General features: G+C 37.6%; 1 protein-coding gene across 22 annotated transcripts in view; it reads left to right on the top strand.

Annotated features, from left to right (window-relative positions):
* Window positions 1–17,071, top strand: part of COL25A1 (collagen type XXV alpha 1 chain) — a 304,370-nt gene that overhangs the window by 181,453 nt on the left and 105,846 nt on the right. For all 22 annotated transcript variants that reach the window (XM_048302930.1, XM_048302929.1, XM_048302928.1 and 19 more), the window contains one exon: window positions 1,035–1,052. In XM_048302930.1, coding sequence (XP_048158887.1) covers window positions 1,035–1,052 — 18 coding nt within the window. The remainder of the gene's footprint in view (window positions 1–1,034; window positions 1,053–17,071) is intronic.

Raw genomic sequence — 17,071 nt, 5'->3', positions numbered from 1 at the left:
CAAAAGGAAACATATTTTCAGTTTAAGTGAAGTATTATTTTAATTGTCATAAAACACCAGAAGCTAAGCTAGACCTAGGAGTTTAAAGGAATTCTCGTTTTCCAGGGAGAAATACGTAATTATTTTTCCCTTGCAGTGGGAGCTGATTGTCTGGGTCATGTTGTTTATAGTCACAGCTACTGTATCGTTTGCTAAAATAATTCTGCTTCATGCAAATAATTTCTATTAGGGGGTCTGAAATAACTCATGACTTGTAGTGGCTTTTTTGGGCTAGGCAAATTAGGGATAGGAAGTCTGCTGTGTAAGGGCTTGCAGCAACAAGAGATGCAGTTCCTCAGCATGCAAAGGGTGCCTCTCCACTTGTCCAGGGGTGATCTAAAGGGGATGTTGATAAATAAGAGAGAGGAAATGTATCAGCTGTCGTCTTGGACCAACTGACAAAGGTTCAGCTCAAACGTTTCACAATTGCTGGTTTAAATACTGGTTTATACTTGCTTAAAACTGTGGTGCCTGCAGCAATGGCAAAAAGACTAGTGTTTGTCCAGCAGTGTGTTCCTCCAGTTTTGAGACTTTGTTCATTTAATGAGCATTGAGAGTATATAATTAGCATTTCCTTGAAACATGGAGGTGAGCCATAATAGAGAAAGGAAAGTGAGAAAACCCATAGTACCTGCTTCTGAATCAGCTCAGCACCTCTGGCTTCTTTCTCACTTGAGGACTGTCAGTTAGGTCTTACTATCATTTCCAAATTGTTATGACTATCTAAAATAAGAAGTTTCTCAAATATCATTTCGATATGTTATTGTAATTTACTTCTAGAATCAGTTAGTTGCAAGAAAGTTCATCAGTTTGAATTAAAACATTCAAATTCAATATCAACTTAAAGAGTCCAAAATCTGACTTCATGGCAGTTACATTGTATGTGTGTTTCATTAGTTCCTTATTAGAGAGTACTGTAACTATTTTCTACTATTTAAGGAGTTAATCCTTGCCATAACTTTCCATAATCTTTTGTTTTTCTTGTTTCTTTTCAGGGTCAGCCTGGTCCTCAAGTAAGTGCCATCTTATTTTCTTACAAAATTAATAGCTAAATACAAGGCCCACCAAGCTCAGGTTGTTTGATCCTACTGTAATAAGATAGAAACTGGTAACCATTGCATAATTCTACAAGACAAATATTTCCCAAGAGAGAAATATGCCCCCCACATATGGTTAAGTTCCTTCAGCTGTCTGACCAGATGGTGGGGTTAACAACATAATACCGAATAAAGCAAATCTCCTAACTATGGCTTGAAACTTTGCCACCACACTTTAAAGCAAGATAAAATAACTTAGCAAATGTGTAGCAAATGTAATTCTTCAACTGCTTATTAATCACATGCTAATAATGTTGCTATAATCCAGGCAGCCCTCAGTTATTTTAAATACTGCACTGCTAGCTATTTTGATTAATTAGATACACTGCTTTGAATTAGTTCTGCTTTATTTAAGAATAGTAGAACTTTGTCTTGTGAGCTGTAATTGAAGATGTGGAAATCTAGGGACCTATTTGTCCCTTCTAAGGGAAAAGTAGACCAGCAAAAAGGAAGCATTACACATAGCAAAAATTCAGCGTGAATTATTTGAGTGCTATAAAAATATGGAAGAGCCTGGAAATGGGGGGGAAGCCTGTACCAGTTAGTTATTGAAATCAGTTGAGAAACTCAGCCTTTGTGGGAAGTAAGCTTTGGTCTGTGGAACTGTGTTAGCAGTAGTTAGTTGCCCGAACCAGGATTTCTGTAATGGCCTTTTGTATTTCAGAATCAAAATTGAAAGTTAAAGCTTTACCACCTTATCAATTGGTAATTTTTTTAAGTTAAGATTTTCATTATGAGAAGCAAGCATTTCTTTTAGATTTTTTAGTTTCTAAACACCATTTTCTGTTGAAAGACAGATTGATTTACAAACCCTCAAACCACTTGGCCTGAATGTGCAATACCCTTGCAGTGCCAGGCTCCATTTAATAGAATTGTATAAGAAGTCCATATGATACTGGAGATGACCATCGCCCATGGCACTTACGTTTCACAGCAGGCTCTTGATGTGTGGGCTACACAGAGAGGTATCTTCAGCCTCTGTGCTGCTGGGGGTCAATGAAGAGAGAGATTGTAATTCTGTGTGGCACTGTAGCTCTGAACAAGCTCTGTTGAGGACCTGAGGCTGATACTTGAGCCCGTGGGCTGCCCTGTAGTTGATGTTAACTTGTGCAGCCACCCGTGTCCTTTCCTTCTGGGTATGGACCCCCACCTCCCCCATTTCAGTTGCTTAGAGAGTGTCTCTTGCCTAATGCTTGTAAACAACTGCTCAGTCTTTGGAGCTTGTATCTCTACATGAAATGCCCTGAGATAGCTGTTAGGCAAGGAACCACCATGGAGATGGCAGCATTCAGTGCTGTTTCAAGGGCAGAAAGAGAAATCTTGTCATGGGTGTAAGAGAAGTGAGGTGCAAGCCATAGGAAAAACTATCTAAAAATGACCCCCAAGAGAGAATTCTTGTGTCTTAACTTCAGTAATTCCTCCCAGTGGAAGTGCTCACCTCTGGGTCATTACCATTGTCCTCAGCAACACGTACCATTATTCTTAATAATGCCTTTTCCTCCTTTCCAGCTCAAGATGGTCTTACTGTATCAGGAGGACATGTGTGTACTTTGTCATTTCGTCTGGCTGATTGAGTCCAGGAATAATGCTTTTGAGAGCACTGGTGGGGAAGCCATAATGGCATAAGACAGAGTCGTGTTCAGCTTCAGATCAAGATGCCTAAACGCAGAGGCTTCTGTGTAGGTGTTGACCTATGAGGTGTCTAAGCATTCCCTGCAGCCAGTGAAGGTTAGGTCAATACTCAGTGCACCTAGAAACCTGTTCAGCCCATGGTAAACTCCTCGGGCTCAATTACACTGTCTGCATTCAGGCATTTGTTGCTGTGTGAGTTGATCCAGCTTCTCCAGCCTTAGCCGCTGGCTGTTTTATGTACCCGGGCTGGACTCTGTGTTGGGCCGTGGTTGTAGCTGTCATTCACGGGCAGCTGTCTTGGATACCTAGGGAATCTCTCACATGACGCTGGCTGTACACATTCGTGCCTCCTAATTCCAGATTCTGACTGTAGGCAGCTACTGAATCAGATAACCATTCTGCTGAATTGCTTTCTAGCTAGTGTTGACATCTGCGTGTCTCAGGCAACTATATGGAGGCTGTACATTTGGAAGCCTTTCCCCTTAAACTGAAACCCAGATCCAGATAACTTTGTGAGGCAGCATTTTTTAAATATGGAAAGCTGTGGCTGAAAATCTCAAGATTTTTAAAAACTAAAGTATCCACAGAAAACAGAATCCGTTTGCATACAGATAAAATAATTCAAAACCCCTCGGCGTGTCATTAAAATGATGCAGCAATTCCAGCCTGTTACGATTGTCAGCAATTTCCCAGGTCTTAACTGTGTCCATGAGAAATTCAAAATTAAAAGTATTGATCACTTTGGTTAGTAAGTAAAGGCTGCCTGGCTTCAAAGAACAAAATTGTTATGCTGACTGGAGAAGCACTTAGAAAGTTTCTGATGTCCTAACCATGCAAGTCCATGCTAAGATCAAGAATAAATTCTGATCCTCAATGTTTTACTAACACCTATTCTTTTTTGTCTCTGGTTTTATAAAATACACGCTAAATTCACCCAACACACACCTAATTACTGGGTACAACAGATCAGTAACACCTCCCATCATTTTAACTTTGAACTTTTTACTGCTGATTTTCTTCAAAAATACATGACAAAATACAATTTTGCCTCACATTTTCCCATCTTAAGTAGTAACAAGCTTTATTACAACTCACAGGCTTTTTTTTTTTTCCCCTTTTTTTTTTGTTTTTTCCAGAAAAAGCTTATGGTTCTGTTGCAGGTCTCAAAAGTAAAGACCACAGTAAAAAAACTGAAGAACTTCTAGGCCTAATCTTAAAAAAATAAAGTTCCTTCTTATGATTTTGGTTTTCTTAAAAAGAAAGCTATTTTAAATACCTTTATTTAAAATAAATTTAAATTACAAATATTTTAAATATTTTATAATAAATGTGTTTCTTTGTAGAAGAGCAAGTAATAAAATATTTAATCTTTTTGCTGAAATGAAATTCAGGCTTTTGATTTACCCAAAAAAAATCCGTTTGGTTTTTTTTTAATCTGGAATGTAAATATGTGTTTAGATTAGCTTGAACCAGAAAGGGTTCTTCTCCCAATAAATCTATACAACCAAATTCTGCCCATACTTTCTGCTTTCTCTTTTTAAAATAATGGAAGTATTCCTGCTTGTCAGAGAACAGCGTTTGGCTTCTAGTCTAACGTTAATTCCATAACAAATGGGTAAAGAGAGAAGGCTTGCTATTTTAAACTTTTTTTCTTGTTTAGAGGTAAAGTTCATCCACATACTAGAAGCCATGCTTTTAGTACTATGGTGAAGGAAGACAAAACAATCCTTTAAAAAGTCTTGCTGAACTAAAACTATGGACAACTCTTAAGTATGGGGCAAGGTTGTGTTTTGGTGTGACTTTGTCTCAGCCAGCCAACTGTTTTCTTTTTCGAGGCAATATCCTCTCCCTGGCCTATCTCTAGCACAATGTACTTTGTCTCTCATGTCAGCATACATGATCACTCTCTGTGTGGGACTTTGAGATACAGCAGCCTCAGAGATGCTTCCCCTTTCTCTTTGGCAGCTGTCCAAATCTGCATTAGAAATGGACAAAATATTAATGATTGATACTTGTTTTTGTGAGATTCTTGTTTTCCTTTATGTGACACATCCACGGATGTGGTGTTAGAACAGCCTGAAATTTTCCAGTGCTTTGTGCATGATGAAGGGTTTCCACAGTGATTCTGGTGACAAATGTATGCGTCTCTTTTTCACCATCAAGCACCAGGGTATGTGACTGGAGTATTTTTAATTTCTGATGACAGAGATTCTGATTCATGGTTAAACTGGCTATTACTGGCTTGTGCTGTCAACAGAGCTGGTGGGAACCATTTTAACTTTTAGTTTTCTGGTTTTTGTTGAAGGACAGAGAAACAAAGCAGGTCACAGGCCCTAGTTTTGAGTGGTTTTGGAAGGCAGCAGAATTTATCACTTCCTAGAGAACACTGTGATGCTAGGGAGAGCTTCCAGATCTTAGAAAAGAGTAACTGATGGTAGGAAGGATGGGAAAGGGGGTGTATAAAGAAAATGTACTTGAATTCCTGCTGAGTTTCCCTTTCAGTTTTGATCGTTTGGATAGCCATCTGCATTCCACATCCAGTTAAATACTCCTCTCAGTGCATGCCATTCAGTAGTAGGGCAGTTGATAACATCAAGGGATCGTATATGTGGTTTTTTATTGCTTTTTAAGCTATGGGCGAGATTCATAATGTCCTATTGACCAGTGCTGCAAAGTGATCTCTACCTGTCAGATCATTAGAGCTGGGTATGTTTCTTTTGTTCCGATCACCATAAATTGAGGTGTAAACCCCACATTCCTTTTTTCTGGCAGTTTGCTTTCAGGAATGCCTGAAGACTCTTCACTTGCATGGAGAGTGGGGGAAGGAGGCAAGAAATACACTTATGAAGGACAAAATCAGCCTAATACTGAAGAAATAGTTCCTCACTTTCAGATACACAGTGCAGCAGCAAAGTTACTGCTCCTGGGAGAATCCCAGCGGTGGTACCCAGGCCGTCAGCTACTCACGCTGCAGAGAATGATCTTTTGGGGTGTTTCCCCTTGTAGAAACTGATACCCTGTGCTCCTTTGTAAACTTCTGATCCAGCTGAAGGATTGTATAATTCAGTCTGAATATGAAAATGCTAATCTGCTTTTGAGTTACAAGGTGAAGGTCAGATTTTTCTGTCAAACTTTGACAATTAGTTTATTAACATTAGGTAGCAGACTTGTAAAAGTGTTTCTTACTTTCTTTATACAAAGATGAATCCTTGATCACTTTGCTGCTAATAACAATCTACTATAAATTATGAGAACAGAAATTAATCTGAGGGCATCATAAATAAACAAGCTTGTACTAAGTTTCATACATATTTAGAAGGCAGAACTTTAGTTTGCTTGCCATTCTCCTTTCTTAAATGGTAATAGCATTTGTGAACACTATTGAAGTTGTGAGATCTGTTTAGGAAACAGTTCATGTTGATTTGTGAACATGAAGAAAGAAATGCCATTTTCATGGCTTTTCATTTTATGTTAGCTGCTCAAATGAACCACATCAGAGAATGTAAGAGGAGAAATCATGCTCAAAATTTCATTTACTTTATACATAAGTGTTTATGACACAGAAGATGCCAGAAATGTGTCTTCTCAGAATGAGATAATGCACTTAATTGTTTTTAAGTATGATGCTTTCTCAGCTTCATATGTAATAAAATAGAAGTTAATTTTGTTAAAAAGAATTGACAACAATGAGCGCTTTCAAAATATAAAACACTGGTAGATTTATGCACATGTGTAAACCAGAAGAGCTGCGAATATTTAATGGTTTTCTTGCCTAAGCAGATAGTATTAGTGCAAGTAAGAGGATTCTTTGCTCTGTAAAGAAGAGAGCACAGAATTGGAGATTTAGGAGCAAATTGTTGTGAACTATCAGTTTTACCAATACTAAGGAAGCACCACACATAATTTAAAAAGGTGGAGGAGGGTAAAAGTTCCAGGCATCAACAAACAAAATTCTTGTACCATTTGATGCTATGCTCTGCTTTCGATGTGTTTTTTTACTTGTATTTTCCCACCCTTTTGTCAGGAATTGCAAAGGAGCCTCTAATGGCAGATTGATGACTTCTCTCAGTACCCTGATAAGTGAATGTAGTTGGGGATAATTAGACTTTTTAGATCTCTGCTCATCAGGCTCTGTCAGACACCAAGAGAAGGCCAGACTCCTACCCCAACTGTGCTACTGTGTTCTTTTACTTACTCTGGTAGGCATGCTTTTGAGTTACAATTTCAGTAACTATCTGGTGCTGAAATAGCAAGATGTTCAGATATTCCACAGCATTTCCTGGAACAGATAATTTATTTCTGATTTTCTTGCTCGATTCAGAAAGTATCAGACTTGAACTCTGTTAATTTTACAATTACTGATTCAGTCTACATTTTGATTTTCTACAAACAGAAAAATAAGAATATTCATTGTGCAGAATTCTGTGAAAAGGGCTCTTCATGCAACATAATTATCACCTCTGGATGTCCTTGTAAAATAAATTCTGCTCTTATGAAGGTGGCTTCTTTTACTGAATCTAAAGATCTCCTTTGGGAGTAGCTGTATGCAACAAATAAAGAAAGCTTGGAAGATGGGGTTTGAGAACAGTTTGTTTGACCCAAAACTTGTAGAAGTTGATCTCCTCATTTCATAGTTCGCATAGCAACAATTTATGATACTGTTTTTGTGAAAAAACAAGCCCTAAAATAAGGAAATACATAAACCTAATATTTAAAACTCTAAAAGAAAATATGCATGAGAGCTTTCTATTTGTAGGATGTTACCAACTTTTCTTCATGGTGGCATCATTCATTTTTGAAAAGAGTTGGGTTTGTTTTAATAAAATAAACATGAAGGTCTGATTCACTGGTGACATATGCCAGTATAAATGTGATGGAGAATTACACATTAGCATTCCATCAATTCATCTAGAAGTTCCAGCTGTCACCAGGGCATAGTCGATCTTCTAACAGCAAGTGAGAAACTGTGAAGCAAAAATTACTTGCAAGCCTTAATTTTGGTAAAGCATTGCTTAGCTTAACAGAGTACATATGAGTACAAAAAAGCAATTGCAAACTTAGTACTGTGGTTCCATTATGACATTACAAAGGGTTGTCAAAATATAATTAAGGACTCTGAAACATTTCTTGTATTCCTAAATCATTTCTTTATCAAATGACCTTTGTATTTTCTTCCTCTTATGCTACATATGGCAGAAATACACTAGTGTGTTCTGTGTTCTATTAGGGATTATGTCAAAGCAACGTATTGCACTGTGTTCGGGAATATTATATAGTATTTTACTATCCTGCTGCACATGTTTTTAATTTGATATTAAACTCATGCTGGCTTATTGTTTTTAGTGATCTTCGTGCTGTATTTCAGCTTTGAATTCCTGTTCAATTTGTTGCAGATCCCAGTAGTTTCACTAGCTTTAATAAAAAAAAGAAATTAAGAGTTATAAAAATGTGTGTTTCATCAAGCTTATTGTGACTTGAAGATAATGCTGTGATGTCTAAGACATTAGTCTTTCACAAGGCTTTCAAAATATCAGAGATTCTTTGAAAGCCATTATCAGTTCAGAGACTGGTGATGTTTTGTGCTAGATGCTTGAAAGTTCTGTAAACTTGAGCAGACCTGGGAGATTTGGATCTCAGGCTGCTAGAGAAAACCTTCAAAATTTGTATTTCCCATTATAAAGTGACACTCCTGAACTGAAGTTTTACTTCAAGCAAATTTATATTGTAGTAGAAAAGGTTTAGGTTTTTTATATTGAACTGATGCTGGCATGAAGAGCTGTGCTGATATGTTACTCTTTCCTGTAAGTGTGAGTCAAGTTTCGAGGAGAGAAGGAAAAAAACCCAGAAAATGCAGCAGTTACTTTCATTAGAGTATTTTGTGTACTGCCAGTAATGTTACTAATGAGCATGGCATGGAAGCGTCCGTTCTGTTTTTGAGCTTTAATTCAGATCGACAATTTCAAAAATGCTTTGTCCGTCCCTGCAATACTGTAGGATTTCCTAATATAGTTTTTTACTGAGATCCATCAGTAACATTCAAGAGCTGTGAGCTGCTGAGAAACATGTAAGAGAATCACGTATTTTCAGAAATACAATCCGGCTATATTGCCCAGTATGTCTGCTAGTGATCATTTGCCAAAAAGAATGAATATCCATTTAAGTATAAATATACATATGTGTCTAATTTCCCCTGAAGATGTTCTGAATTTTGTAGACCATACTATTAGTCTTTGAGCAGAAAACAGTTTTGTTTTTAATAAACTTTATGTTGTCTTAAATCGCTTCCTGCATAAAGATGTTTCCAGCCTTATAGGTTGCAAAAATATATTCAGTCATCTCACTTTTAAATATGTCTGCATATAAAAGTATGTGTATGTTTGTAGTTGATACAAAAACTCATTTGCATTTATCTGGTGTTCCATCTCAAACTTCACAAAGCTGAAAAGTTCTCAAAATAGCTCTATGAAATACATCATTGTCATTTTCCCCTTTGTGGATAAGGGAATTGGTGAAGATAAATGAAAGACTTAGTTCTTGTAGTGACATTTGTTTGTCTTATTGTGACATAAATATTATTTTATATGCTATGTTTTATGCTTTTCTGTCTGTATACTATTTGATGTTAAATAAATTAATCTGTAATTTAGGCTTGACACATCCCCATCAATACTAGAGTTATGACTTAGAGTGTCAAGTCTTTGCCTCTTTTAAGCAGTGACTTGTAGCTGTGATAGTTCAGAAGCATTTGCAGTAACCTAATACTTGCAGGTCACCTCAGGTGGGTTTGTGCAGTGTAGCTTTTATCACAATATTTATCAGACAGTTCTTGTAAAAAGGCTTTTTTGGGTACCAATGGAACGATTTACGGGACTACAGAACTTGCAAGGGGGCATAGGAAAGAAAGCAGAATAAGTTCCTCAGAGAAAGGTCTGGTATTTTGCTGAAATAAATTTTCCCCAAGCATTAGCATACTCTGAAGTTTAAAAAGTAATCTAGTTTCTGAAATAATTTCATTGTTCTTAATCTGTGGATGTCTCAGAAGCCTTTCTACCCCTTACACTATTATTTACATGGCTATGGCTTTATACTACTATTTTACTGCCATTTTCTTTTAACCATTCATGATATAAGTAATCGAGCACACATCTTTCACAGTAGCATTTTATAGTAGCATTTGCAGACAACACTAAAGAGATATCTAAATGTTTCTTTGACATTCTACTACCTTGAATGAGAAAATGTCTCCTGTACTGAGTAGCAAAATTTGGAAAAGAAAAACAGTGTATGGACAGTGTGCTGTGCCTTTGAAATACTGAGTGAAACTAAAAGCATTGCTACTGAAACCAGTGTGGAGTCACGACAGTAAATGGAAGAATGGAATTGGCCTTCCCTATTTCAAAGTCTGTGTTAAAATCCCCTTGCTGAAAATAGGTTTAAATACAGCAAATACATGTTGGCTGCAAAACCTTGTTTGGATGTGAGCTGTGCAGGTTTGTTTGTTTACACAAATTCAGCCTTTATTACTTTAAAGTAAATGTGCCTTGATATGATAGCAGGTACAGGCCAAAATTCTTCAAAAAACAACCTTGTTTTGAAACTAGCCCTTTTGTCAAATAGATGAACAGAGAGGGGTGGTTTTTTTGGAATTTCAGTCATCTGTTTCTGTGTAGTTATTACTTTTTTGTAGAGCTGCACCCTGTGCAGCATCTGTTAATGAAGTACATAAATCTCCTAGACTCAGCTGCTGGTCAAAGGAGGATCTGCCTGATAGATATTTGGATGCTATTTTATCACACAGTAGTAATGCAGACAGCAAAGTTGAAATATCCAGAAGGCCAGGGAGCTTGGAAGATGTATTTTGATGACCATAGGTACTTCTCCTGTAGGTAGTGAGCGGTGGTGGTGAATCTCCATTGCTCTGAAACTCCCCCCTTCCCTTGCTTTCATCCTTTGTCTGTTTTCTCCAAAATATTTGAAGTTCAACCTGCCATCCTCATTGAAAAGGTTGTTTTAAGTCAAACACGAAAAGATTAAATGAGCAAAGGGCACTGTCATTTCAGCTGAATCATCTACCAGGCTAGTAAACAATCAGGGAAGCACCAGAGGTGTTTGAATTACAGAAGCCACTGTTCAGGTTTTAGGTTAAAAAATAGCTGAAACATTGGAATATGAACTACTGTTCCCACTGAGGAGCTTTTTTCTTACTAAGCTTTTAGGAATAAATGAGAGAGCTGGCCTATGAATAAAAACCTACCAAAGGAAGTATAAAAAGTACTTAATGGTGAATTTTTTATCTCAAAAACTGGAAAAAGGATTTCATGAGTTTGATTGGCAAAATACGTGGTTTTTTTTTTTCTTTTCAATTTCTATTGTGTTAGGAAAGAAAGCCAGAATGTAATTTTATAATCCCAAAGCAGTTTTATAAGCCCTAAATTTCCCTGGACTATATTGGTCTTTCTTTTAAGAATCTTTTTTCTTTTTTGTTTTTAATTTTCTTTTCCTCAAATTTTTATTTAATTCTAGGACATATTAATTGCTTCCATAAAGTAGAATGTTGTGATTGAGTTCAAGGCATCAATGCCCGAAGTATCTCCTTAGACCAGGGTGCCAGAAGTATATGAGTATTTTTGAGCAAAATAGCTCTGTATTTGTACATTCTGCTTATTGGCTGCTTATGGGTGCAGTTCCCACTGGGTAGTGCAGAAGACTCCTCTGGAGTGGTACTATGCCACTGTTATTTTAATAAATGGAGATAACAGGAGGTTAAGGAGTGCTAGTTACTTTTCCCCATTTGTTTCATATCCCTTTCAATGTTCGATGCAAAATAAAAGGCATGAAATCTGTAGAAATAAAAACAGTTTAGAGCTATAAAATTTTTCCTGCTTCAATAGTTTGACATAAAAATAATGCAGTTCTTCTAAAGAAAAGGTGGATCAATCAGTGTTGAAAAATCTTTGCACTCTAGTTCTTGTTGTTGTAAAATTTGAAGGTAGTCTTTAATTCTTCTTTGTCTTCCTGTTTACCAAGCATTATTTTTATAGATTTTTAATTCATTGAATTCCTGTGGCATCATTGCTGTTGAATATAGTGAATACTTATTAAAAAAGGTACAAGACACTAAATCAACTACACTTTCTTTTATTATTGAATCTTACAAGCTATTGAATCTTACCAAGAATCCCATGACTTAAAATAAGTATTTTCTTCTATTGACAGCAGACTCATTTTTGTCTATCCCATAGCTACCATGCTGTATATTCACTTTTCTGTTCCTTGTGACATAACCACTCAACTATTGAGTGAATGCTGATATAGAAATGCAGCATTGTTTTTTAAATCCCACCAGCAGCATGCTCTCACACACACATGGACACACACACAAAAGTATGGATATTCCTAATGGAGAGGGGATAAAAGAAAATTCTGCTGTATAGTCATTTAGTACAGGATCAAGTGGGGAAAAAAAGAAGAAGAGGAAGAAGTGGGGAGGCTCTATGAAGGTAAAGGAGTGCAGAACAGCCTAACTGAGTTACTGGAGGATGAGGAGTTAATGTTGTTCATACTATACTTTTTAGCAGGGCCTGTTATGATAGTGCAAGGGTTACTGGTTTTTAACTAAAAGAGGGTAGATTGAGACTAGATATATAGAGAAGAAATTTTTTACAATGAGGATGGCAAAAAACTGGCACAGGTTGCCCAGACAGATGGTAGATGCCTCATTCCTGGAAACACTCAAGGTCAGGTTGGATAGGCAACTTGTTGACCAGCAACCTGTTCAAGTTGATGTTCCTGCTCATTGCAGGGGGGATGGACCAAATGACCTTTAAACCCTTCCAACCCAAACTGTTTGGTGAGTCTAAGATAGCATGTGATGCTTTTTCAGGTCTCAGGTGGACTCTAACGAGTCAGGGATCTGCTGGAGGATGGGTGGAAGAGTAGGAAGCCTCAACCAGTCTGTATCAAAAATGTCTCATTTTTGAGATCTTTTATAAGCCAAATATTGAACACTGAAGCTGATACGATGTTGTCATTAAAAATATTGTTAAAAATCATAGCTTGAACTTCAAAAAATCCTGAGACTGTGGTGGAAATATAACAGTAATTGTAAAAAAAGCTCCCTGTTCAGTCTGTGTTCTGAGTTTTGATTCTGTAGGGCCCACATCAGTTGTTTTATTATGTCTTCCTGCATTTCTGAATGCCAGCCAAAAGTTTCTGTGTTTTTGAAGTAACCAAGAGATTGTGTTTTTATCTTCCTTGCAGTCTTCCTTCCTTCCTGTTATTAAAATCAGAAACTCTGGTTGTTTTCTTATAACATGAGAGATACAGAAGTATTAGGTTTTCTCATCTATCCTCTTTTACCAGTTTACAAGAATGGAATTTCCTTGTGGTGTTTTTTTACAGCATTGCATCAAATCTCTAACATCATCAGTAAATTTCTGCTCATCTAACCAAGTAGGAGAATAGGAAGGTGCACTGTGGACAAGGCAACGAGGGCCAAGATTCAGGAAATACATGTATTGCAGTGCATTGAGCAGTAGGTGAACGTCAGAAGGCTTCTGACTTTACCAGAAGCCATTTTCTTTTCTTTAAGAATGTGCCAGTTTTTTCTGTCACTGTAAAATTGGTCTTACTGGCACATACAGCAGCTGCTTGACTCACAAGAAACAGCAGGTTCGAATCACAATGTTTACTTAAATTAATTTGTGGAAATAGTAAAGCTGATCCTTGTTTTTTCCTGCTCAGGCTACGGGTACGTAGTCACATACCCTCTGTACCATGGAACCTTTGTAGGACCCTTTGTGTTCTGTAGGTTTTCAAAGAAAAACATTATGTTTGTCTGTAGAAGGAAGGGAAAGGGGAGGAGAAGATGCCAGTCTTACTGATTAATCAAAGAAAGAAAGTATGTCAGTGTGAGGAAGAGGAGATGCCCTTCAGCATCTCCTTGCCTGGGACACTGGGCCTTGTGCTTCTTCCTGGGCACTGGATTAGTTAGTCAGCTGTGACCCTTCTGTAGCTTCTAATGTGAGCTGATGGTTTTTGTGAGCAGCATTACAAATTTCAAAAAAAGCACGCCATCCCAACATCAGCAAGAGCACTGCATGAGAAATCAATGTCTAAATTACAGTCTAAATGGTTTCTTGACATATTTTGGGTAGACTGTGTTCTCCTGCCTGTAATTTATAAACTTGTCTGGTTTATATATTGCTATAAATCACTGACTTCTGAATGCAGTTGTTTGAATTTACAGCAGGAGTCATTTAGAATTTGCTGTTGTGAATGTTAACTGAGCTGTTTATCTAGATTGCTGTATAAATCAATTTTATATTTCTCAGCTTAAATAATTTACATAATGTTTTTTAAGTCAGTCACCATTATTGTGTCAAAAATTCAGGTTTCTTTTTCTCTGCTTAGGATATTTTAACAAAAACTTTAGACTATACGGGGAGGAAATGAAAGTAAGAGTCTTTTTAGAGGTGGTTGGTTGAAGTTTTCATTGTAAGTCAGTCATATTACAGGGGAAGAATAAAACATGTAAAAAGAAGGGACTTCAGCAGTAGAAACTATACAGATTCACTGAAAATTCTTCTGAGTACTTGCAAAATTGATGCAAGGTGAAATGTTGGCATTGTAAACTAGCATATATAAACACTGGCTGAAAACATGACCAAGTTCAGCTGATGCCAAAACCACGCTGCTCAGTAGTTCAGAGCTTGCATAGTGGATACAAGACTGAAATGAGTGTAGGAACTTTGAAATAGTTATGAAACACAGTGGTGTTTCATAACACTCTGTATAACCTCCTATGATTCACCATATCTGATCCTAATATTTTGTAGCAATTATAGGATAAACTTGGGACTGTTGTTCCAGTCAGATTCTTGTAAATTATCAAAGTCATGAGTCAGGTTTCAAAGAAAGAAAGTTTGACCTTTGTATCTGATTATTTTGTTGTTATGTGCTAAAGCCACCTTTTACCCTCAAAGTAATCTGCGGTATTGAATTAACTTAGGCAGTGTATGGCGTGCTGTTTAGTTGTGAAAACATGATTCAACTAAGCTGGCAAATTGATTCCCTTTTTGGATTTGTCTGGATGACACTGGAATAGCTGGCTCACTTTTCTGCTCCTCTCTGCAAGGCTGCTGTTCCCTTGGGCTGCCAGTCACACTGTGGGTGCTGTAGTTGCTGGTAGGGATGACTGCACTGTATGCTCTTTGATCCCAAATGACAATGAAGGCTGAACCTTGCAAACTACATTCAGTCTTCCAGCTGCCAGCTTGCTTTAGCCTGTGGCTGTTGTGGTGCAAATGTAGGAAAGAGTGACTGTGTCTGAAAAGTTACTATTACCTGTGTCTTCCGTGGTAGCTCTGTGTGATGGGAGCTGTCAAGTTTGACATGTCATGTTCCTTAGGAGCTGTGAAGGGGGATGATCCCAGTGGGACCTGGGACTGTCACAGTCCAGCTGATTCTGTTGGTTGGTTGTCACCAGCTTGTGCTGGGGACTGGCAGGTCCTTTTTACAGAGGCACCGTATGTGCTGTCTAACAGTCAGGAAAAATCTGCATTCCTCTGTCCTGACTGTGGAGCTTTCTACAGAACCTTCAACATGGCTGTTCCTTTGAACCCTGTACTGAGAATCCCCAACTATTTTCAGTTCTACTGTCCTATCAATGCTTGGAGCCTTTTGGGTGAGTTTGCAGCAGACCTTCCTGTATTATGACTGAAGGCAGGTCTGTAGCAATAGGAATGTGGAGAAAATATATCTGTAAGAGAATTTTGATAATTATGAGTGTTTGTAAAACCAATATAAGTCAACTATTGGCTTTTTAAGAGGTCTCTGAATCTAACTTTTGCAAAACTATATGGGTGGCAGTGGCCTCAAGGGTAGGATACAAAATTAGCATCTTTCAGGGAATGAATTATAAAATTCCAGCTGTGTGAAAAAAATCATGCTGATCACAGTTAATTCTAAGGGAATCTTTTCTGTTGAAGACTGCAAGGATCAGTCTCCTGTTTTCTAGTACTGCATTCTCTTGCCCTTCTATTCTATTCTGGAAAATTTCATCAGAGAATGGAAATGGGATTTTGATAGCAAAAAAGGGGAAAAAAGAAAAAGGGGTCACGTGTTGGTAATCCTCAACATAGCTGTTCTTTGGACTTGACCCTGATTTCAGCTTTGTTCTTGGCTGGCAGGTGCCTGGAGGCCTTTCAGTGTGCTTTCGGAGACCTCGTTTTAAAAACAGTAGTATTTTTCGCCTAATTATGAATGCAGATTTTGCATGTGTTCGAGAATTACAAGGCCTTGCTTATGTGAAACAGGCTATAAACTCTCCTTGGAAATGTATAGTAGTCTGGAGTAGATAATTGCACTTTGAGAAAAGAGCCTCTGTTTCCAGTGAAAACACTGTAAAGTTATTTCAGAAATGCTCTGACCTCAGACGTTTCATATAACTTACACAAAATGCTTTCACATTTGTTCGGCAGCTCATGGTTTGATCTCTGCCATCTCATAAACGAAAGCACAGAAGTCTCCCCGGGAAAAAAGCAGCAAGTCTATGCTGTGGCCTACAAAACTAGTGTTATTTTACTCACTCTGTGCTTTGTGTCTGTACCCTTAAACAGAAGAAACCTTGCCCTCCTTTAAACAAATCTGTCTCCTAATCACACCCCACCCCCACAAACCCAACTTCTCCTCAGATTTTTCTTCCTCCCTGCCTCCACTCAGTGTACATACACTAATAAACTCTGCAGTAGAAGCCTTGGGAGAATTTCTCAGCACAAATGGAAAGAAGATGTCAAAGGCTGAGGATAGGAATTTTCTGTTTAAAGTTGCAAAAACAATAGAGGACAATTGAAACAGTGGGGGAAAAGCCAAGAGATGGGTGAATGAGCCATGAAAGTATTGCATTAATTTTTATTTTCAAGAAACCCCACTGGTTCTCTTCACTTGCATCCAAAAGAGCTATTTTTGTTTGCAATTGTTTGTTTGTTTTTCAAGACTCTTGTGGAAAGCAAAAACATTGAAAATACAAGGGAAGAGACTTGTGAGAATGTTCACACCAGAAGTGCTTTTGTGGGCTTTTGGAAAGCTGTTTTTAACTCCTGGTACAGTAACCTTGTCAGATACATGTGAAGACTTATATGAAAAATTTGTGGGCTGGAAAGGTGACTTGATAGAGATGATGGTGTATGCCACTTAGGGAGAGAAAACACCAAACAATGAGACACAAAACTAATTCTGATTATGATGTGCACAGGTCATTTTCAGAAAATCCTGCACAGAAAAAGGAGGGAAAAAAAAGAGAT

Source organism: Corvus hawaiiensis, chromosome 5 (assembly GCF_020740725.1).
Source record: "Corvus hawaiiensis isolate bCorHaw1 chromosome 5, bCorHaw1.pri.cur, whole genome shotgun sequence".
Taxonomy (NCBI): Eukaryota; Metazoa; Chordata; class Aves; order Passeriformes; family Corvidae; genus Corvus; species Corvus hawaiiensis.
The sequence above is the reverse complement of the archived record's forward strand: the minus strand, read 5'-3'. Positions and strand labels throughout refer to the sequence as shown.